The following is a 25457-nucleotide window of genomic DNA, read 5'->3' on the forward strand; positions in this document are numbered from 1 at the left end:
GACTCGAGACATGAAATACTAGCGCCGTCTATGATAAACAGGTGCTCCCATCTACACCTAGTAACTAACTATGGCCTATGGAACCTGGAGGTTCAATGGCGCCTTCACGAAAGCATTCCACTGACTTCTGTCCGTAGCCAACTGATTCAGTTTCAACTCCGTATTTCTGTTTCTGCGAGATCCATGTTAATATTGTCCTCCCATCTGCACCTAGGTCTTCCTAATGGTAGTTTTCCGATTGGACTTCCAGGTAAAACTTTGAAAGCGTTCCTGTTTTCTTCCATTCTGACTACATGACCTGCCGATTTGAGCTTCCTAGACTTGATGACCCAAATTATGCAGTTCTCTGTTACGAAGTTTCCGCCATTGCCCATTCCCGTTCCTCTTGGGTCCGAGTAATCGTCTCAGGATATTGTTCTCAAATACTTTAAGTCTACGTTCTTCCCTCAGAGTAAGCGACCCTATTTCGCAATCATACAGGACAGCATGCATGATTATAATTTTAAATATTTTAAACTTCAAATTTCTCGACAGAATTCGCGATGACAAAAATTTTGAACTGAATAATAACACGAATTCCCTGTTTTCAATCGACGTTTATTCCCTGCTTTCATTTCTTCGTAAATATGGGTTTCGTCTCTTAATATTGATCCTAGATATCCAGCTACACCTACTTTAAGCCGGCTAGGCTAAAGAAGACGGTGATGATCAGAAATAAATGAAATGTTGGAATGAAAAAGTAGGAGGAGATGGGAGAACTCCGAAGAAACTCAGTACACGGTGTTTGTCCACCATAAAGCTCACTTTGCACGAGCTGGCTCGAACCAAGGACCCTATGCACCAGAGGTAAAAGCACTACTACAGCTACGTCGCCCTCATAATTCCGAAAACTGATTGTAATTACTATTATTGTAGAAACAAAGTAAAGCACATTTAGTTTAAAAATTCTCACAAAAAAGTCATTTTGAGCAGTATAGCAATCTGTACCTATGTTTTTTATATCCCCGGAACGGTTTGAGTTATCAAATTGATGTAAACGGCATTATTTTCTTTATGTCTATTGAAAATTATCTACATGGTTGGTTGTTTACTTACCTAAGTAATTTTTCGAAATAAAACCTTTTGAAAAAGGTAAAAATTTCAATCCCGTGCATCTTCACTCCTGTTTGTTCGAAATTAGTCATATAATGAACACAATATTTAACACTAAAGTACTTAGGATATGTATTGCTCCATCGTTTTCACTTGTGCGAAAGCTACAGTGATTATCTATTCTGTGGTCGTTATATTGAAATATGAAATTAAACCATTTTTTTTTTTCTATGCTGTTTTTCAGGTGTCCCTATGTGTCTTGTGGAAAGCGCTATTATTCTCCAAATACTCTTCATTCCCATCAACGCAGTCACCAGTATAAAGAGGAGGAGTTGAAATGTCAGTGGGAAGGTTGTGGAAAACTGTTTGATAAGCCTTGCCGATTACGAACTCATTTTCGGATACACACGGGTGATAAACCGTATGTTTGCACATATGAGGTTCGTAGACGTTATTGTTATAAAGAGTAGTAGTATTCATGAGTGGTCTAGTTGGTAACACGCAGACCTCTGGTGCAGGTGGTTTCGGGTTGGGGTTCCGAGTATTTGGTGTGCAGGCTGTCTACTGATACTGGAAATACTTGAATTTAATTTTGATACTGGAAATACTGGAATTTTGATCCACATACTGGAAAAATCACGAAACTTTTAATTTGTCAACAATATATATACATTTGCAATTATTTTAATAGTCTTAGAAACAATTTTGTTTCCATTGAGCTTGTAAATTTTTCCAAAGCAATAAGTGCAGTGGAGGGCTGTAAGGGGAGTTGGGAAACTTTTAAAAATGTTAAGAAATCATTTGTATTTTTAAAAATCAAGGCTAACTACATTTTAGAAATAAAGTATTCTTTTGATGGTAAAACAATTAGAAACCGAAATCATCAGGAGCGTGATTATTCCTAAAGAACTTTTAAAAAATGATTGTGTTAGGTACTGAAAGTTTGCTGATAGTTACACTGAATATACTGGAAATATACTGGAATTTTGAAAATAAAAGTCAGTAGATATCCTGGTGTGACAATAGGTGACCAACTTTAATTATGGCGATACTCTTAGAAGAAAAAAGATACATTCTTCCTTTTTTGTAAAGTGCGTTCAGGAGCAAGTCGAACTGCTTTATCTGATTTGTAGTTATTGCTAGCAACATACTTGTTCTTCGCACGAGGAGAATACGTTTCATTTTGGACATAAAATACTAATGATTGCTGAATTTGGAATTTAAACGGCATCGGAAGTATCACCATTCATATCAGCGACCCCGAAAACTATGGATTCGACGTTAATGTCGGTCATTTTTATATAACCCCCTGCCCCAAGTTCCGGGGCTGAATTTGGATTTAACCGGCATCGGAAGTATCACTGTTCTTCTCAGTGATCCCAAAAGCTGTGGATTCGACTGTAATATCAGTAATTTTTATCATTTTTAAATATTTCCCCTAACTTGTATCGTTCAAGTGAAATGATACAAACCATCCATGCCCGAATCTCATCTATATTGAAAATTGATCATGGTCGGTCGGATTGTTCGAGAGTTAAGTAACAAACATAATAACTATCATTTTTATCTATCTAGATTACCTGATTTTTCAATATAGATAGAAAGGAAAAGCAAGCTCATATAGAACAGCCTATAACCCTGGTCATGCACTTTGAATGCTTTATCTTGAGATTATTTCAGCATTCACCTGTTGTTTTCCCTCAGCCAAATTTAATTGTGAAGAACCTCGAGTGCTAGAATTCTCACACTGGTCAATTTGAGCTTTTCGCAAGATGTTAAAAAGAAGAGTAATTGTTTTCTTTAATCTTCTTGGTTGTCACCTTTATGAGAGCTTGTTAAAAGCTTGAAAATAATATATTTGGATCATAGAAATATTTATAACATACAACTATTTACAAAACCTTTCATAACTTTAAAATCCAACATCATATGATGCTGTAAGAATGTTTTAAAATATTCACCGTTCCCAAATGTCAGACCTATAAAATGTTTTTTGTAGCTTCCAGCTTATTCGGAAAATTGAGTTACCTATTCAAATTAATCTCAAGAGAAATTTATCCAAATTCAAGAGTAAGTTAATGTTTTTTAATAAATAAATATGAGCTGGACTTTATTATATTTCGGGTTTTATTTATGAAATCAGTATATATTTTGAGTGAGAGTGATTTTTTTAGTTCAGCGTGCATCGATTATTCCGTGTAGGCTAAAAGAGACACGCGAAGTAACTGAATGATTGTGAAAAAGTTGGTGGAATGAGAATGTGGGGAGAAGCTGGAGAACCCACGGACATAATGATATCCACTATACACTCACATTATCTGATATAGAATCAGCGGTGATTTCTCGCACCAGAGGTTAGCACTTTACCACTGGGCTACTATGTCTCCTGGTATACCATTGAATAAGAAAAAGTAACCAAACGGAAAAATCAAAGTTGCTTTACGCGCAGATTGTGTAAAGTTTTTATTTAAGTTTTCTCTCGTGTTGAATCACGTTATGTGATTTGTTGGTAGTCATAGTTTCCCAACATAAGCAAATTAATTTATCTACAGAGTCCGGCGAAAGGACCTCTCGTATTTGGAGAGGACGCTGTGTGAGTTGTGGTGGGGATATGGCGGCGTAAAGGGTATCGATCGATAACGGTATATGTGCCATTTTCAGTAGTCGCAATGGCGTGGCGCGTTGAGTATCGTGCGTTTGTTGAGTAGTATATTCGTAACGGTGATTCTGTGATTACTATTCAGCGAGAAATTCACATTCGGTTAGGACTTGGCCGACATGATTGTTCCAGATATAAGTGTGGGTATCAGACTGTAGAGCAACAGGTTCTGCACTGAGGAAAAAAATATCGCCTGGCCGACGCTGAATGCTTTGAAGATTGCTGGATGGATGCTGTCACATTTTCCGGGTTTTGACCGTCCGAGGTCGGCCAAGCAATTTGTTTCTCAGCGCAGAACCTGTTGCTGTAAACTTTGATATCCAAACTTCAATAGTTTTTTTCTATCCGGAACAGAATCATGTCGGCCAAGTCCGAAACGAATTCGAAATGCCCGCTGAGTAGAACCATCACAGAACTACCATTACGAATATATTCCTCTACAACAAATGCACGATGCTCACCACGACATGCCATTGCGACTTCTGAAAATGATACGTATACCGCTATCAATCGATACCCCCTCCGCTGCCATATCCCCACCACAACTCACACAGCGCCCTCTCCAAATACGTGAGGTCTTTTTTGCCAGACCCTGTATAATACAATTTGTATTTATATGCGCGGAACACATTTATTAAAGGCTTATTTTAAGGTCTATAGTTCCTTGAAAAACCAGGCTCTCGGACAGATTCGTAGGTCTTCTACTGGGCAAAACAAAACATTAGATGTTAAATTCATCTAAGAAAGTCAGAATTAGCTTGTAAAATTACATCTGTCTTAAGTTTTTAAATTTGCTTCAGCCACCAGAGTGATTTTTAATAGTTTCATAGAATCATAAATGAGTCAAATGTTGTCATATTATTCAGATAATTTTTATTAAAGTAGTCTGTTATAATGTGCCAAGACACTTATCTAACTTACCTAACGGTCAATCCATCTGAAGTGGTCCAAAGATGGCGAAAATGGTTGCTCGACCATCTGCGAAAATTATAGAAATTGGCGTGTGATGAACCTTGTGTGTGGGAGGGTCAATAACATCATTCACGTTGTCGTATGTACAAGTGTTCCTGAATGGCGGCCATCTTTGTTGTCGGTGGAGTGCCAATTTTTGCACTTGCAAGCGTTAACGAAAACTACAGTTGCTGAGGATGTATGAATCAGACGAACACCAAACAAAAACGAATGTTTAGAGAAGAGACTGAGGTACACGTAGAACATACACTCTTGCTTCCAAATAAATATGCATGGTTGCAAACCAATATATGAAATCACAGTACAGAAAATTACACTTTTAAAAGGTCTGCAATTTGGAATGGCATATAGTGAGTGCTGAATACTATTGCATGTGAAGGGTCTGCAGAAATATCCACACCTATGATACTGCTGGCACCATCGATTTATAGGTGTCAGTTTGTGATTTTGATACCATTTTTGGGGCCTAATATCTCAGGAGGGCAAAGTGCTGAAAGTTGCTGCTTAGGTCACAAAGTAATTCTGTATGTGAATAAACTATTGCAAAAGAAAATCATGACATATTACATGGAGAAAAAAGTGAGGACATGGTAAAAACGCGAAGAAAGCACGTGTATGATGATGGTCATAGCCCGGAGAAATTTAAATGTTTTGATATGTTTCATATTAGATCTCAAAAACTACGCATCGTTCAGCAACTAGGTCCGCTTTTATTTGTGTTCAGTTGTGCAAAAGCCTACGGGTGGCCTTTGTTTCATTTTTCTAGTTCCATGATCATTGCCACGTCTGTATTGTAAGGGGATTAGCTACCTCTTGCACCCACTTCACCCATCGTCGAACTTTACCATGGTATTAAGGCACTTAATGTATTAGCAAAGTATTATTGAAATCCAATCTCAGATACGGAAGTTAATGTGTCACAAGGTTGCGTTACACCTATCCTATCCTATCCTGCTGAAAATAGCGTATTTGTGGAAAATATTTAAAATGATAGTTGTTTCCTTTCTCTTCTATAGCATTACAGCAATAGCTTTTAGTAGCTGTAATTTCAATAAGTTCTTGCAATTACGTGATTTAATCAGTGTTGCAAACTTCAGCAGTTTATCATATCTCCGGAACAGTTTGAGATATCGAAGTGCTGTAAACGGCAAAGTAATTTTTACACATTAATTACAAACCATACGCGTAACTAGATATGATACTTATCTCAGGATTTTTTCGAAATAACGGCTTTCAATGTGCATTATCTCATGCATCTCCGTTATACTGTATTTGCGTTACAGACTTCCGAACTTTGAATGTTTGTGATACTACAAGATCCTTAGTTCGCAAAACACTGAATAATAAAAGTGTATTGTAAGTTTACGTTTGAAATGTTGATATGAAATATGTAATAATCTAGCGTAGTGCCATTTGAAAAATATAACTTTCTATTGGGTTGGCAACATTGTTTGTTGGGTCTTTCAGTTTAATACATACATAAATGTTCCCTCCTTATACTTGCTTCGTGCAAAGTTTCGCGTTTCTCTATCCTTTTGTTTGTCTGTTATAGCGGATGATCAAGATAAATTGTCCACTCTGTAGATGTGGCAATGATCATTGAGCTAGAAAGATGGAAGAAACGCCATCCGCAAGCTTTTGCACAACTGAACACAAACAAAAGTGGACCTAATTACTGAATGATGCGTAGTTTTTGAGATCTAGCATGAAACCTATCAAAATATTTAAAATTTTCCGGGCTACGACCACTGTCACGCGCATGCTTTCTTCGCGTTTTTACAATGTCCTCACATTTTTCTCCATATAATATCAGTCATGATTTTTTTTTGCAATAGTTTATTTACATACAGAATTACTTTGTGGCCTAAGCAGTAATTTTTAGCACTTTGCCCTTCTGAGATATTACGCCCTAAACATGACTTCAAAATCACAAACTTCAACTTTCGGACTCCCCATAAATCGATGGTGCAAGTAGTATCATAGGTGTGGATATTTCTACAGACTCTTTACACGCAATAGTATTCAGCACAAAACTAAAGAACCCCCAACTATATGCCATTCCAAATTACAGACCCTTTAAAATTGTATTTTTCTGTATTTTTTTCTAGAGATTTCATGTATTAGTTTACAACCATGCATATTTATTTAGAAGCAAAAGTATATGTTCTACGTGTACCTCAGTCTCTCCTCTAAACATTCGTTTTTGTTTGGTGTTCGTCTGATACGTACGTCCTCACCAGCTGTAGTTTTCGTAAAAGCTTGGAAATGAAGAAAAAAAATTGTACTCCACCGACAATAAAGAAGGCCACCATTCAGCAACACTTGTACATATGACAACGTGAATAGTGTTATTGACCTTCTTATACACAATGTTCGTCACACTCCAATTTTTATAATTTTCGGAGATGGTCGAGCAACCACCTCTGGACCACTTCGTATGGATTGACCCCTAAACATATTGCTAAGTTGGATTTTTAGTTCTAATATGAGTCATTATTGTTATTATATACTTGCTTCAGACATGTTTCTCTGCATTTAACTTAGGATCGAAGGCTTTGTAAACGTCTAGAGAACTATGAAACTTAAAGGTAACAATTTCAAATATCAGGTGAAGATTTATCAAGCTCTACTATTACTAGTGAAAAAAATATGGTAATTAAGTGCAAGTAACAAATTATGGATTCTTCGGTTAATAGTATGTTGAAACTAAGAGCAAAAATTAGAAATCGCTTTGAAATGTTTTACATAATTTATTTATTTATTTTATTTTTTATTTTTTCAGGGATGTACGTGGGCATTTTCTAGTGCCAGTAAGCTAAAGCGGCATCACCAGAAACATACGAATGATAGAAAGTATAAGTGTACGTTCGGTGATTGTACGAAATCATTCCTACGCTCAGAGCATTTGAAGGAACACCAACTTTCTCACCTTGGAGTGAAAAATTTCACCTGCCCTGTGGAAAGTAAGTTCCTTCTTATCCTCCTTTGTCTCCAAATAATTGTATAGTTTAAGGTAGCTACAGGTTCCATACTGTTGACAGAAGCCTACCAGTGTTTTTAGTCTTGTTGTAATCCAATGCACTATACATTTTACTACAAGCTTCCCTTTAAATCCTACTATAAAATATCATCCTCTTTTTGGCCATCTATTTCCGCTTATAGACCAACATTTTTTTTTTTTTTTTTTTTTTTAAGGTTTTATGTAGTAATTTCTATGTATAATTTTAACTCTTGTTCTGCACATATTCTAAACCTGACTAAATGGCTTAAGAAATCTGAAGGTTCATTGTCGCTGAAACAAAACCAGAGCTCCTTCCCTATGCTGAGCTATAATATCAGTCTTGAACTATTCATAATGTCAAGCATATCAACATGCAGTCAGTTTTCACCTATCTTTATGCTTCTGTTCCCAAATATTTTTTGTTTATGTATCACTGGCTTTTATGTATATATTTCCACTTCAGGTACATATTTGGCTGTGTTATGCATATAGCCTAACTTACATTTATCGTTATAATTTTAGTGAATCGATTGTAGTAATAAAATGTGTGAAGTGTTCATTAATGCATAAAGAGGAAATATTTGGGTGTGTAGGTCCCTAACGAAGAATACTGAAAAGTAATTAGCATTTCGTGATTTTATTAGTGTACACGTTTCATTTTGTTTCGTGATATAAATAAAACTTTTACACTAAAGCTCTTTAACGCGTAAAAATACCGGAATATTGTGAACATGATGCTTTGAAGAAATTTCAAGGCACCTCAATAAGTTATATACGGTATATTAAGGCTTAAGAAGGGAATCGGTGGTCATTTGAAGTATTGCCACAATTTTATTATCATGGGTACTTTTACGTGTTATACCCTGGCCGGTGAACGATGATTTCTGACAGCTTTGCACAAGGCCACGGCGAGCCAGCAGAAGACAGCAGGTCAACCAACCTTGGGCTCAGAACCTGTCGCGTCTCCATGGTAACCACTGCACATTGCCAAACTTTCACTCACCCTCAACGAGGAAGCAGACGATTTTCCCCTTGCGCGAGAAGCACATGGCAACACCGCACTCCTCAGTTGTCCTCGCGAGCTGAGCTGTCAGAAATCATCGTTCGCCGGCCAGGGAGTTCACTATAGTATACTGGTAATTTTTCTAGCAGACACTGGAAATATCCAAGTCAACTCAAGTAGACACTCTGTAGTAGTGACAAACGGTCAGAGCGGGGGGAGGGGGGGGGTTCAATTCGGGGCATTTGCCCAGGAGCTCAGCTGGTTGTGTGTATGTAGCGGGAAGCCATTTCGATGCACAATTGGAAGAAAGGGGGCAGAGATACGCAGGGTGGATTGATTTAAATCACGATTTAAATCACTTGATTTTTTTAATAAAAATCGTTGATTTAAATCAAATTCCGAAATAATTTAAAGTGAAAATAAGTAAAGTCCTGTTTCTGTTCTGTTATTTCGATTATGGAAGATGATAATCATAATACAATGAGACTCAAATGTACATACAGTATGTACAGCATAGTATGAAAACAAGTGTCATGCAGAGGATGATTAGGGGAAATTCATTTTGAACGGATAACAGGGCAATCCTGTTTTCTTCTCTTCGTAACATAGGGTTTATATTGTAAATCGTTAACTATTCCAACGGGGAAATCACCATCGACATTTAAGACGAAGATTCTTTTGTGTGCGCGTCTATATATTTGTTCCCAGATAATAGGGCGTATTTAGAAGTGTCCTATTCCCTCTCGAAATTTTTGTGATTTTATAACTTTGGGCAAAATTTATGTATTTCGTACCGCAAGCTAGTTACAATTTCCTTTAAAATATGCCCCTGCCAAATATCAGTAACTTTTGTGGGAAAAAAGTGTCACTTTGATGCGCGTTGCTGTACTTTTTCCTTAACGCTAGGGTAAAGTCTCCATTATTCGATTAAAAAGGTACCAATAAAGCTTTTTACTTCGTTTTCTCGAAGGCATTGTAGAGCATGTTACATATGCTTTCACGCCTCTCTGCGTCAAGACATAGGATGTGATGACGTCATAAATTTAAAAAAGATATTTTCTGTTGTGCCTATTTTTATTATTTTTTGGCGGGCCTACATTTTGCATTCAGAAGACAAATTCTGCACACTCGTTCAGTTCATCCTTAGTATTTTTCAGATGATTTCAGATCTCTGTGTGAAAACAGGGGGGTCCAGAGGGGAAAAATGTAAAAAAAAAAAAAAAAAATATTTTTTAATAAAAATAGCTTTCTTCGCGATTTTCCCACCTAAAATGGACACATATGAATGGTACCATCTGAAAGGCTGTTCTATTCTGAAGAGAATAATGTACAAATCATGATTCTAGGATAAATAGGGATGTCTGAGGAAATTTTTATATTACATCCGGATCATCTGGGGTATTGTGGGGATGTTCTTAGCTCATTGTTAAATATTTTTTCCGCCCTTACTATTCAAGATAGAAGCCTGAAATTTTGTACACACATTTAGTACACACTTAGTATTTCCCAGTTGATTTTGAGATCTGTGCGTTGAGTCCAGAGGAGATCAAAATTTGAAAAAAAAATCAGCAAAAATCCCGACTTCTCTCAAAATTTTTCCCTTCAGGGACATGATAAGGAAAATGCTGTTTTAAAGGCTGTTCTATTCTGAAAAGAAGGAGGTATGAACCATGATCCTAGGATAAATAGGAATGATGCTTGACTGAAAGTCTATAATTTACACAAAAAAAAGAAGCCATAATTTAAAATTGTTAAAGAAACATTGTTTGGGATCGATATAGGTTAACGATTGGGGATTAATTCAAAATTCAACCCCATTACTTTCACTTAAATGGCATAATTAACATTTAATACTAATTCCTAATGTTTTTTTTTTAATTCGCGACTTGTATTATACGAGGAGAAAGATTTGATTTAAATCAAAAAAATCGATTTAAATAAAAAAAATCATCAAAAATGATTTTTTTTTTTAAATCATGATTTTTTCCACCCTGGAGATACGTCTTTGCCCCGGGCGTAATATTTCGTAGATCCTGCCCTGGTGACAAAGATTATCCATAATCATAATGTTATCTAAAGCTTATATATTATGTTATCATGTTATAATATATATCATCGGTCCAATGCCAAAACCGCGAATGTGCAAATTTTGCAGTTTTCACCTAAGTGCAGTTTCATGTTATTTGCGGCACACAAATTCCAATACCAAAGTCCCATTTGTGAAACATGAGTATATTAGAAATTATTCTCAACTCCTAAGACATGTACCTAAGTCTATACAGTGAATTGTCGTGGTAAGTTGAATATTAAAATGCTTATAACTCAGTCAAAGTTAGCACATTCGCGGTTTTGGAATTGGATCAACGATATGTTATAATATCTATGTTATATTAGATAACATAGGTGTTATCTGAAGTATATATATGAACCTTCTTCTTATTCCAGACTGTGGCGTCAAATTTATTGCGAAGAGTAGCTTGTATGTTCACCTGAAAAAGCACAATAGCTCGAATGAAAAGATTTACTATCATTGTCCAGTTGAGCAGTGTAACAGCAAGTATTTGAGTAAATCAAGCCTTCGACAGCATTTACTGAAATTTCATACACCAGTGTTAGGTATGTATTCTTATTTAGTGTTGTGTGTACTAGAATCAAAAAGTACTTACCAAAGCATCCACATCACAATTCAGTTTCAATAACCATATTTCATCATTCTCAGTGCACATTCTTTAAGAAATCACGCTACTTACGAAACTGCATCTTTTGATTATTTTCCTCCATTGTAGACATAGTGTTGATATATCTTGAATTGCTGCCTATAAATTTTCCTTGTCAGGCAAAAGATGCTTGTAAATTATATATATCTTACAATGCTATCTTGTAAATACTACTTCACGTGATATAAAGAGACGGTACTTTATCCCACTGAAAATGAGAGTGATGACGGTTGTAGAAACGTTAGATCTATGTACGTCTTGAAGCATTGATGTTTTACTGTATATTAATATACAGGGTGTTTCAAAACAACACCGACAACGTTTGAGAGATGATTCCTGACACCAAGATAAGACAAAAAGTATAGACCAACTTGGGTGCAGAAATTCGTCATTTCGGATTTATAGGCTGCCGAAAACATGAAAAATTAACTTTAGAAGTACATAACTCCAAAACTGTGAGACCTACCGTAGTCGGATCAAGACTTCACTTAAGAACTAATATGTGTGCTATCCAAAAAATACATGTTTCAGAATCCTAAGGTACTCAGACAACAATTTTTATAGAGGGAGTTTGGCTATAGGCATATAATTTGAAGTACTCACCAACTACCTCTATAAAAATTGTTGCGGAAGTACCTCAGGATTCTGTAACTTGGATATTTGGAAAGGGCCACATACTAGTTCTACGTGAAGTCTTGACCCGCCTACGGTAGATACCATAGTATTGGAACTATGGACATTTAAAAGTTAATTTGTTCGTGTTTTTGGCAGCCTATAACTCCGAAATGACGGATTTCTACACCCAGATAGGTCTATACTTTTTGTCTTGCCGTGGTGTCAGGGATCACCTCCCAAACGTCGATGTTGTTTTGAAACACCGTGTATATCTAGTGAATAGCACTTTTTTCTTTCTTGTCAATATCGAGTTGTACACTTTTTGTATGTTTCATAAAAAAAAAAAAAAAAAATTAAAATGATATTCTCTATTAATTTGTGTAAATAAATGAAACATTTGCTAAAATTCCGTCAGATTTTGTGGTGTAAAAGTTTTAGAAATGACATTAAGTTTTGCCATCTTACCACAAATATAGTAGAAACATTTAAGAAATGTGCATAAATTTTGGTTGAGAAATATTGAGAGCACAAGCTCATATTTGAAAAAGAAGAAAGAAAATAAGTGTTTATATGAAATCCTTTTTTGTTTCAGAACAACATTTCCAGCAAAAGACAGGACAAGATGTAGATACACGTAAGTTTTAAAGACGGTCTTGTATCTTACAGTAGAAATACATTTGCCATAATTTCTCCGCTGACAGTTTTAAAAATTACATGTGTGTGTATCAATAATACCAAAATTCCCGGTGGGAGCTTACGTGGTTCGGATTCCACGTTAAGCTGTAGGCCCACGTATCATATAATCTCGCTGCTGAACAAGACAGTAAACTTAAATGCAATCCAATAATATCAGAATTTGAAAACTGTATCATTCAAGTATTTATACAATACTATAGAAGCAAATAAGTACTGATTCGAAATCGAACGCAAGAGACATTATCTTCAGAAAGTTTTTATTCACCTTTCTTTGTTCTTGTTCTTTAGTTGATAATAATAGTTACTGTATATATGTGGCGTGTCCGAAAGGTAAGTACCATTTTGAAAGAAAGAAAAAAAAAAGTGGTTTGTTCAAGCCAAATATATTTTTACATGAAAAAGCACACCTTAAACTATCTTTCGACATAGTTTCCATCAATGTTCAAACACACTTTTTTTTTTTTTTTTTTTTTTTTTTAAAGCCTCCACTTCCCCCTGCGTTTGCTATTTCATATGGTCTTATTGAATGACAGACGCTACGGTCACTTACTCGTAATTCTCTGTCTCCTTTTTTATTTATTTATTTATTCCGTATGATTTCTCTCTTTTTGTGATTGGCCTCAGTTAGGGTGAGGCGAGGCTCACCTGTTATTGGCATGATGCCTAAAACAAAAATTTAAATCATGCCCTATTATTTATCTTTTTTCTTATTGTTTTTTTTTATTTCGTTTTTTAAAAAATAAAATTGAAAATATACACAAAGGCACGCGCATACACACATACATACATACATATACATGAGCAGGAAGCACCGTGCATAACCTGTAAAGGTATAAGCTGAAAAGAGAAAATAAATAATTTAAAAGAAATATTACCAGTTTTTAGTTACCTTCCCTGTGTGAATTTATTTCTTGATGTTATTTATATCTGTTTTTCCCACTAAAAAAAGAAAGTTCTTTGAAAGGAAATCGGATTTCCAATTTTTCGTTAGTTGTTAGTTCTGGAAATCAACATCAGAACTGTTTTGGTCTATCTGAATTTCTCTCACCACCTTCACTTGCTATATTTTAAAATCCTGCCACTGCTAGCAAAACACTAAACAAGGCACTATATACTAACACTAACACAATGAGAGGTTTTAAGTTCTGGAATTGTCATCAGAACTTAAGTTTTCTTTTATCTGTTTGATTTGATTAGTTTTATTTTCTTCTAATTCTTTATTTCTTTATATTTACAATGTAGGGTGTGCGTCTTGTTAATTTCTTCTTCTTTCATCCTTTCTTTCCTTCCACAAGTTCCTTGATACGTGTCTTGCAACAAATTGTAATTTTTCTAATTTCGTTTTATTGTTTATTATAGTTTGTATATTGTCCCTTTTTAATTGGTGTCTTATTTTGTTATGTGTTATATAATTATTGCAATTCCAGAAGATATGTTCTGGTGTTTGTACTTCATTACATGTACATTTATCGTCGTTAATTATATTAAGTAGTCTTAGATGAGATTTATACGGTCCATGTACAGAGATGTATTCTATTAATTCACCGCTGTCTGTTCCCATTTCTTCTTTTATTTTTAAGATTGGGATAATGGTTCTTGCTCCTTGTTTCTTTATTGAATCTCTCTATTCAACTTCCCACTTCCGTTTAATCAGTTTGTTAATATCGTCTTCGGTGCTTAGGAATTCTCCCATGATTTCCAACATCTTGGTTCTGTCATTATTCTTTAGCTACGTCTTAATACATCTTAATATCTAAAGATGTATGGACTTCTCATTGGTCAAAAGTTGTATTGTTTCTACAGAGATAGCTTTTATGATGCCATGCGTTCTAACTAACATTAAGCGCTGCACTCATATTATTTTTTGCATTAGGTTTTTGTTTAGAAATAGTCTATGACTCCACATTCCAGCACAGTATTGTGCAAGTCATTAGAATAGCTTTGTTATACAATTTAAAAATTTTTCTATCAATTTTAAAATCTTTTATAGCGACTGCTAAGAGTTTGTTGGCTATTTTTTTTTTTTTTTTCATCTTCTCTGTTGTTTGTTATATGTTTTTCGTAGTTCAAACACTTGTCAGAGCAGGTGCCAACTTGTTTAAACCGTCCTCAACGAAACATCCCGCCAGAGCCCGGCAAGTACGCACCGTTTCGTTTGAACGCCACCGCAAGCGCTAGTATCAGCGCTTCGCGCATGCGCGCTAGTTTTATTAGTTCATTATCTCTTCACTGACGCTAGTACGGTTGAGTTGTTGTGAGTGTACTGTGTCCTGGGATCATTTACAATATTTAAAACAATTGCTGGACCTACCTACTGTGAGATTTCGTGCTGTTATCAGATTTTTTGAATGCAAGGAACGTTAAGCCTCAGCCGAAATTCATCGCCAAATTGTAGAGACTTACGGTGAAAATGCCATGAGTAATAGAACTGTGTGATCTCGGTGGTAAGTGCTTCGAAAGTAACGACGATGAAAATAATAATAATAATAAACGTTGTGGACTTAACGGTTGTCTTTACTGGCGGAATGTTCCTGTGAAAGTTTGAACAAAATGGTCACCCGCTATGACAAACACTTAAGGTTAGTGTAAAGGAACATGTTTTGCCGATAGATGTCACTACACTCTTCGTATCTCTCCCATGTATTTTTTACCTTTCACGAAAATTTACAATTTCTTTTACAAATTTCAACGTAGACGCTTCAAATTCTTAGAGAAGGAACTTCATAACCTATTAAAGGGAACAATCCGTGCCGATTTTTTATTTAGAATTTTCTTCATTGTTGAAACAGTTCCATTGTTAAAGCTTTGGATATCCATTTTAACAACGAAGATAATTCTAAATAAAAAATCGGCACGGATTATTGCCTTCGATAGATTATGAAGTTACTTTTCTAAAAATTTGAAGTCTGTAGGTTGAAATATGCAACAGAAATCGTGAATTTTCGTGAGAGGTAAAAATACATGGAAGAGATACGAAGATTGTACTGCCATCTATCGACAAAACTTGTCTCTTTAAACCAACCTTAAACATTGGTGGAAACTATGTCGAAAAGTAGTATAAAGTGTGCTCTTTCATGTAGCTTCAACAAACTTTTATTTTTTTTTTTTTTACTTTACTTTCCGGACACGCCTCGTACTGTGCTCTACTTCAGGAAATGAAGTGAAGACTGTTACAGAATCTAGCTGGTTTTAAAATGTGATAACAAAATGGTTAATTTTCGTGTGTTGTGTTAAGGAAAAGGAACATTGGGGACACGGTGGCTCATTGGAAGGGCTCTAACTTTTGGTGCTAGGAGCCCCTGGTTGATTCCCGGCCATTTATGTTGTACTGGAAAACTTCATGTCCGATGTTTTTTTTCTTTCTTTCTGAGTTATCCCTGCTTTCTCCCACATTATCGTCCCACCAATTATTTCATTAATTATCGGTGTTCTTTAGTTTAAAAGGCGTAAGTGTGGAACATAAAACTAGAAATTTAATTCAATTAAAAAAAATATTAATAAGTTAATATTAATTTTGTGGAACAGAAGATGAAATCAACAAGACTATGTTCGTACTTCTTTGAATCATATTCTTCCTTCTTTGAATCATACATTACTGCTGTATTCTATACAAATTATTTAGGTGGCGTGGGAGACGCGGGTTCGATTCCCGGCTGGTGCTCGTGACTCGGATCCATCGGTCCACGTCTATTAAGCTGTGGATCCACGTCTTATATAGATTGCCTCGCTGCTGAAAGGAACGTTAATAAAAAATCAAATCAAATAATTTATGCAGGAATATGGTAAGTTATATTCCTTAGCACTATTCTTATCAGGGCCGCAGTGGTTCAGTGGTAGAGCGTTTACCTCTAGTGCGTGAGGTTCCTGGTTCGATTCCAACTCGTGCTAAGTGGGCTTTGTGGTGGGCAAACACCATGTACGTGAGTTTTCTCGAGGGTTATCCCGTTTCCCTTCACTTTCTTGATACCACCGTTTCATTCATACTTACTGCCGGTCTCCTTTAGCCTACAGGGCATAATAGTGGAACGTAAAACGAATTTAATCTTCGAGCATTTCCCGTTTGACTTTATGGGAATCCAGTATTGGAAATTATTAAAATTTACTACTTCCGATTGCATAGAGGGTAGCGACGAAAATTGAATCTGTTCTTAGGAGGCTGAATTCTTAGCAGAAATCTGTTTTTCTGTCTCTTAGCGTCTTTACTGTAACATCTTTCTGCAGACAGACGGATGCACAGTCGCGTCTCACACGTATTTGTAGCATACTGTAGTTTGCAAGTTAAAAAAAATGTTTGCAGCCATGAGTTCGAGTGATTGTTTGTGAGTATTTATATCAGAATAGTAAAGTTAGAGCTTGTCCAGTCCACTGAACATAAGTCCAGTCGATGATGTGAGTTGTACTTACTTACGCAGCCTCTTGACTAAATATATATATATATATAGCTCACATGGCATCCATCCGCACCACAGTCGAATATAAGGTTATTCGCACAGATAGCACGTACGTTTGCAATTTAACAGGTTGACTGCCAAGGTGATTTGAGGGTACTGATCTCAGGAGGCCATAAATTTCTTCTTACCTTTGGCTCAATTATGGATAGTCATGTCACATTTTAGTTTGCTTCTCCCGAAAATGTACCAATGGGAGCCGAGCACCATATGTCATGCTCATGGTCTCACAGTAATTTGTGACAATGAGCATCATATATGATGCTCAAGAATCTGAATAGGTTAGTAATTTGTGATATCGAGCATGAGCATCATATATGGTGCTCATGGCCCCACAGACAAATAATGTGATCACCACATATGATGCTCATGGCAGTCAACCTGTTAACTAAGAATGAATTCATGTCTTTGTGATATGCTTCATAATGTACTTCATCGAAAACTTGTCTGCAATTGTTTTCGTTTCAGCGACGGATAATAGCCATCTGGATTATATTGCACTCTTAACGGGTAATAATGAGTTGCCAAACACGGAAGTTCTTCGATATACAGCAGAAACCAATCCACCAGCAAATGGTAAGTAAATTAATTATATCGAGGAATAAATCAAAAGCTGATACTTTTGCAACTTAAAATCAAGCTATAATTATTTAAGTATTCTTCGCGATTTTCCGTTGGCCGACTTAAGTACTATGATAGTCAGAGTTCCTACTGGTCAAGGAAGTCAGGAAAAAAAGACAGGAAAGCTGGGAAATTTTATATAAAGTATATGTTTTCTAACATAAATTGTACATCAATTTCAGCGTTGCCAGACATTATAATACCTATTTATGAGAGGTAAGTAAAATTTAAAGAATGAGTCAGAAAAAACTTGGCCAGTAACTTTGACCAAAAAAGTAGGTAAAGAAATGAAAAGAAGAAAGGTCGTTTTAATACTTTAGTTGACTATAAAGTAAAAAATATTAAACACACAAAAGATATCATAAAGAACTAATTAAGGAAAAATGCTCGTACATTACTTTTAATCCGCTTCGTAAGAGTTCGCACATCATCTGTTATTTGATTGGCAGCTGCAGTCCACTTGACAGAAAAGTTTTCAAGTCAGCCGCCTTCCCTTTTGATGTTTTCAATGTTCTTTTAATGTGGGCCTAATATTTTTTAATTGGCCTAAGTTCAGGGCAATTTGGTGGATTGGCCTCTCTTCGAACTGCGACGATACCCATTTCTTTATAACAATTAGTGGCTGCTTTAGAGTAGTGAGAGGTAGCAAGATCTGGCCAAAAGAAAACAGAGTTCATGTGTGACATCACAAATGGATACAAGCGTTTTTGTAAACACTCCTTCGTATAAATTTCGCCGTTGATTGTCCCTGTTGTGATGAACACCTTGCTTCTTTTACTGCATGAACAAATAGCTTGCCAAATCAAATATTTTTTAGGATATTTGGATGCCTTCCGTTGTTTAAATTTATCCTGCACATCTCCCCTCTTCAGTGCCACATAGTACTCCTTTCCGGGAATTTGACTGAAATCAGCGACACAATAGGTTTCGTCGTCCATAATGCAACATTCATATTGAGTAAGGTACAGATCATAGAGTTTTCTTGCTCTGGATTTTGCCGTCAGTTGTTGCTTTTCGTCTCGATTAGGTACCTTTTGCACTTTGAAAGATCGTAAACCTTTCCTTGCTTTAATTCTGTGCACTGTAGATTGGGACGCTTTGGCCACACCAGCAACTGCTCTTTCCGATAAATTCGGATTCTGACGCAGCAATGCAGTAACCCTTTTCTCCAGCTTCGGTTGGCTAGTCCCCGGTTTTCTACCTGAGCCAGGTTTTCTTTCAACAGTTAAATCTTGTGTGTACTTTTTAATTACATTTTGCACAATAAACCGAGGGTATTTTACGAGTTTGCTTAATTTATTTAAGGACATACCTGGATTTTCGAGGTATTTGTTCACAATTAGTTTTCGTTTTTCTGACTCATCGTTCTTTATCACACCACGCGCACTTCACAACTGACAATCTATTCGTGAGTAAAATCGGCATTCTGCCCTTGCTTATGCACAGTGCTGCCAATGTTCATCTTATATACCAGAAAATATGGCGGGGGAAAGCGGCCAAGTTTTATCTGACTCATTCTTTATGTGTGAGCAATTGATTACTATTTGTCTGTATAGAATAAATGTTCTCATATATACATATTCACCGTTATTTATTCCTTAGTAATATGTCAACGTCATCCGACATCTGTCATTAAAGTCAGAGAATTTCCTGCCAAAAGTCAGGGAGAAGTGAGGAAAATAGATTTTTTCAGATCAGTAGCAACCCTGTAGTTTGGCTTCGGATAATTATGCACTAGAAAACCTCAAAAATATATCCATAATCACCACGACGTGCGCAATCTTCCTAAATATTTCCTTCGAAACTAAAAGTATAACACTAAAATGTAAGAGATATAACAGAAATGGCTTTGAATAATAACTAGCTTATTATTCTTAATCAGAAAGTACACATTTATTATCGAGTTACTGAAAGGTGGCATCTGACGAATAGCTGCACATGTTGTAAACAAAACGAGAGGGAGGATTGTTCGCCAATCACAGCAGTATTCTTTCACGCTGTTACTAGGCAACGAAAGTCACTGACCGTGCTGTTGCCGGTAGTTGAGAGACTTGTTAAACGTCTTACGTTTGTCGCCAGAGCTACTGTCTCTGTTAAGGAGCCTCTGGCAAAAGCGCCTCCAATACTGCACGTGCTCTACCCAACTGTCAGATGCCATCTTTCCTTGCGCTCACAGTAGTTTCATGTTTACCTTACCTGCTTGTAGTATACTTTTAAGAACAATTATTTCAATAGTTTTTTTTTTTTTTTTTTTTTTTTTTAACCATATGTTTCTGTTACATTTACTACAGTGGTTTCACTTGCATTTTTTTTTTTTTTTTCAGGGGAACGGGGAGTAAATAGGAAGGGTCACTACTTACTGTTGCACTTGATAACAATATAGTGCTTGAAATGTTCAAAAGTAAACCTATGATATTACCTTGAAGAATATTTTTGTAATCCGAACTCTTTCCACATCGCACGAAACAATAGGTGCATGTTGTAATTTTGTAACATCGGACATTCCATTTGTTCAGCCACATTTATCCTACCGCCGTAAGTTGAATCAATTTGAAGTAGAAAGTTGTAGCAAGAGTTCTTTGAAAGCACATATTCGGACTTCTCCGACAACTCTTGTTCTTTCAACACTTGCTAAAAGTTGTTCGACTCTCTTCACACCTCTGCGAGATTCTCCTTTAAAGACAATCCCTTTGTTTCAAGTTTTTAATTGTCCTTGAAATGCACATGAGATTCAAATGAGTAAAAGCAAGTTCCTCAGTAATACCGTTAGCACTAAGAGCTATTTGGCTTCTTTGATGCAAATTGCGTCGTTTGCATCAAATTCTTTGACAACATTACTTACTACGAGGGTGGGTTGATAAGTTCTCAGCCTCACCAAGGAAACAAATAAATAGGAAGCGAAGCTTGGTTTTTTTATTCAACACATTCCTCTTGTAGTGCAATGCACTTTTCACATCGCTGCTGCAGTGCTTGCAGGCAGACAAATACAAGTCGGGTGAATTCTCTGCAAACCAGGCCTCTGTTTGAGAAATGACATCATTGGCACCATTGAAATACGTTCCCTTTAAAAACATTTTCAATTTAGGAAAGAGATAAAAGTCCGATGGAGCCAAATCAGGCGAATAAGGTGAATATTCCTGTATTTGAAACCGTGGGTCCTCCAATTTTTGCAATGTCAGACGTGCCTTGCGTGAGGGCGCATTGTCCTGGAGGAAGATTACCCCTTTTGACAGCTTTCCACGTCTCTTCTCCTTTAGTGCTGCTTTCAGTTTGTCCAGAAAAGATGTATAATGAATTGCATTGCTGGTTTCACCCGATTTCAGATAATCCAGCAATAGAATTCCTTCACAATCCCAGAAGACCGTAGCAAGGACCTTAGCAGAGGAGCGCTGTGTCCTAGCCTTCTTCGGACGTGGAGAACCGCTGTGGCGCCATTCCGTCATTTGCTGTTTCGTCGTGGGATCGTAGAAATATAACCAGGTTTCGTCCAATGTTAACCTGCCGTTGCAAAAAATTGGCCTTATCCGCTTGAAATTGGGACAGAACTGCCTTACCTGCCCCCACCCGTTCATGCTTCCAATCTGCGTTCAAAAGTTTCAGAATCCATTTTGCTGCGACCTTCCTCATACCCAAGTCTTCATGGATAACTTTCCACACCCGTTCATGACTAATGCCCAATGTGTTCTCTATCTGTTTGAGCGGGATTGTCGAAAATTATCCGGTGAATGGCGTCAATCATCTCGGGAGAGGTGACTGAAATTGGTCTGCCACACCTTGGATCATCGTTCAGACCAAACTGCCCACGTTTGAAGTTCGCTGCCCATTTCTTCCTAGTGGCATACGATGGTGCCTTGTCCCCCAATGCCGTGACAAGGTCGTTGTGGATCTCCTTCGGCGAGAGTCTCTTTAGGAAGAGGTACTTGATAAATGCACAGTGTTCAAATTTACTAATTTCTGGGATGTGGGCTGACATCCTCACTGGACCTGAAAGAAAAAAAAAAGATAAAATTGGTGTAGTCAAACCAAATTTTGCACAGTAGCTTCACAAATTATAAGCCTCATAAACGTATATAACTTTTATATCTAGCTTTGTTTGAACCTGGATAGGCTGAGAACTTATCAACCTACCCTCGTATTTACGCAATATTATATAAGTAGTAAGCTACCGCATCAAGCCAAGTACCCCATCGTGTTGTAACAAAAGAAGGGGGCAGCGAAATATTTCCGGCAAGTTCCTTAAACTTAGCTTGACGACTGGGAGCTTTTAGAAAAACTTTTGACAGAAGAAATCACTATTTATTTTTGGATAAAGTGTACGAATCACTTTAGCTACACGATGAAACCCGTGCACTATACAGGTTACATGGATCATTTTTTGGTATAAAACGTGAGGACTTATTACAGCCTTTTTCATGTAAAAAGCTGAATCTGTACATACCATTAACCCTCGATCATAGGTAATACCCGAAGGTCACAAAAGACTCAGAATTTTGAAAAAGGCTGCAATACTTGGATAGTTAACACTTTCCAGCAAATGCAATGCAATAAATAAGAATTTCCCCTCTCTTCAATACCGAGTATACTGAACACAAAATTTGCCACTCATCTTTGCTGAGAATCAGTGGTTTCGTCCAAAGAAACCCAGATACCATTGCTTTTTTCCTTAACTCACTCAAAGATTTACCGTATAATACCGGGATGTAATTTTTTTCTTAGAGTAGATTCATCTGGTAATGGCTTTTTAGTATATTTTCTCAAAAATTTGCAAATTCTTTATTTTGAGTTTTGTCAATTGAAAATTTGCAGACGTCATAGCTCGACACAAAATTTTTGCTGGACAGATCGTTGATTTCCTGATCTGTTAATTGAAACTGATTAAAGTCTGGTGTTTTTTTTTAACATGCTTTGAAGTCATTAGATGTTGAGTTACTTCTAACCTCTTTCCCGCAGTCACTGTAATTTCACAAAACTTACAACACAACACTGATCCATGTCTAGTAAAGTCTTCAAACTTATGAAATGTACGCATTTAATGTAGCGAACGACGATCTCTTTTCTTTCAACATGTCAAACTGCTGGAGTGATCTCATCAATAGATAAAGGTGCCCCTGTTTGAAATGCATACCATTGCAAGGAATTCGGCCAGTGACATTTCGTAGCAGGTGCAAAGTCACTGAACCAGATAGAAAATCTGTGTAAAATTAGAATTTTCTTCACAGTAGGAGCGCTTTGATGAGAGAAATCAACTATGAACAAGGTATATTTCCATGTTGATTTACAAATTGTGGTGTTCTTTGAAGCAGAAACCATAGAATATGCGTTTAAAAAACAGATGCAGAAAAATACGCAATATCTACTAAAACTACGATAAACATGCAAAATAAACTACCGATGCCTAGTCATCACCTAGCCTGTGTTCCTTCACCATAACCTTCCAAGATAGCAAGGGATAGTGTTTATTGAATAACGGCATTTGATTGCCATGTCACAGTGGGATATGGGCATTGTATTACTTGATTGAGCCATTATCACCACTTGATGGTCCAGCAGGGGCCGCCGTGGCTCAGTGGTTGAGTTGGACAAAACACCGTTTGTGTGGGTTTCCTAGGGGTTCTCCGGTTTCCTCCCACTTTCTTCATTCCACTATTTCATTCATTTCTCATCATCACCGTCTCCTTTAGCCTAGCCGGCATAACCGTGGGACGTAAAACTCAGAGATTTCATTTTTGATGTCTAGTACACCCTGGTCCTCACTGCTACTCTGGTTGAGGCTGCTTATTCGGTATTCGCAGCTGACCTCCAGTGGAGACTGTTCCACTAACCCGTGGATCCCTCGCATTCCCTAAGTTGGATTCCTTTTGCAGTGAATTTTGCCAGGGTATAATTATTGTTATTATTATTCTGGTTTCACTTTGCATCCTTTTACACCAGAAATTCTTAACATAGAGCAGAGTAGTAATATTTCTGAAGGATGTGCAGAAAAGTCACCATTAATTTAAGAATGACATTTTCTTCCTCTTTTTATTCTTACATTGTATTTAATGTTGTTTTCCATTAATAGCTGCAATGAATGGTTTAACCCTGGGACAGACCATGTTAACTGGCAGTGGAGAGACAGCTGTTATTAATTCTGCAGATTTCATGAATACAGGTAATACTTAATGATAAGAGATATTTTACATTATTGATTTAAACTACGAACCATCAGAACCAATGTCATTGTGAAGTAACAACAAACTGTTATTTTTACCTTGCGTTTGACATATAGGTTGATAATGATAATGTCAAGATCTTTCCGGAAATTGAAACCAAAAGTTCGCGAATCAAAAGGAAGCCCTTTGAGCATAGGCAGCATTGATAAGACTACAACGCACATTGACTCTTTGCTAGCCCAATTTTTTTAAATTTATTTATTTATTTATTTATTTATTACTGAATAACGTAAAGACAATGAAAAGTAGTTAAAATATTGTAATATGCTGCATGTGGTCTGTATTTGTAAACACCAACAGGTGCTTTTATTTTGAACAGAACACCACGTGCTTCCTTACTACAATTACTACCAGAAACAGACGACAGGCATCACCATCGTTAGATCATGTGACAGAGAAACACTTTCGCCACCACTGCTTAGGAGAAGGTATAAAACTCCTTGTAACTTCTCAATCGACATTAACTTCGGCTGTGGAGGCGCGGTGGTTCAGTGGTAGTGTTCACCTCCGGTGCTTGGGGTCCCTGGTTCGATCCCAGCTCGCGCCGTGTGGACTTTGTGGTGGACAAACAACGTGCTCGTTGGTTTTCTCGAGGTTCCCCCGTTTCCTCCCACTTTCTTCATTCCACCATTTCATTCATCTCTCATCATCACCGTCTTCTTTAGCCTAACCGACATAACCGTGGGACGTAAAACTTAAAGATTTCATTTCATTTTTTTTCAACTTCGGCTGATCAGTTCCCCTCTTAGCTTGGCTGGAGCTCTAAGACCTCTTGCCCACCTAGCTTGCCTGGAGTTCTGGTTTTCATACCCTCCTAGCTTGCCTGGAGCTTTGTGGTGATCCTTCCCTTGGCTGCATGGACCTAGGAACACCTATATTACCTAAACTACTTAGTGAACTTTGTGTTAGTCTTAGGGCTACATTTATAATGACTTTCTGTTATATTGTATATAACAGAAATTTTATAATAAAAAAAGTTGTGACAGAAGACCGAATCTAGTGTGCTAAATTGCTCTACCTACTACCTAAACAAGGTAATATTACAATATAGAAAGTGAGCCAGGTAATATCTACAAAATGTTATTAAATAAACTAATAAGTTTCAAACCTTCTCGCATAGACTAGAGACTTGGGTGCCCAACTTGTCACGTCGTAATTGTTGGGCACTCAAATTTGTACCTTTACGGAGGGTGTTGAAAACAATTATTAGTTCATTTAATATCGTCTTATATGTTCTATCTAGCTTACGTGCTTCATTGTCTTTTAAGTTATTGACTTTTTTTTTTTAAGTGGGGATGAGCTTAGCGAAGAGCCTGAAACTTCCTTTCAAAATGGGCATATATAATGGTTTTATGATCCATTAATTCAAATATGGATAATCGAGTTTTTGATTGAGTTTTCTTCTCATTTATGTATCCAAG

General features: G+C 36.7%; 1 protein-coding gene across 1 annotated transcript in view; it reads left to right on the forward strand.

Moving 5' to 3' along the window:
• The window catches only part of LOC145672959 (uncharacterized), a 56225-nt gene that overhangs the window by 19412 nt on the left and 11356 nt on the right, over positions 1 to 25457 (forward strand). The window contains exons 6-11 of the mRNA XM_081742223.1: positions 1337 to 1532; positions 7506 to 7686; positions 11173 to 11343; positions 12652 to 12693; positions 17672 to 17779; positions 23886 to 23975. Coding sequence (XP_081598349.1) covers positions 1337 to 1532; positions 7506 to 7686; positions 11173 to 11343; positions 12652 to 12693; positions 17672 to 17779; positions 23886 to 23975 — 788 coding nt within the window. The remainder of the gene's footprint in view (positions 1 to 1336; positions 1533 to 7505; positions 7687 to 11172; positions 11344 to 12651; positions 12694 to 17671; positions 17780 to 23885; positions 23976 to 25457) is intronic.

The sequence above is a fragment of the Thermobia domestica genome, chromosome 16 (assembly GCF_964235325.1).
Source record: "Thermobia domestica chromosome 16, izTheDome1.hap1.1, whole genome shotgun sequence".
Lineage (NCBI taxonomy): Eukaryota > Metazoa > Arthropoda > Insecta > Zygentoma > Lepismatidae > Thermobia > Thermobia domestica.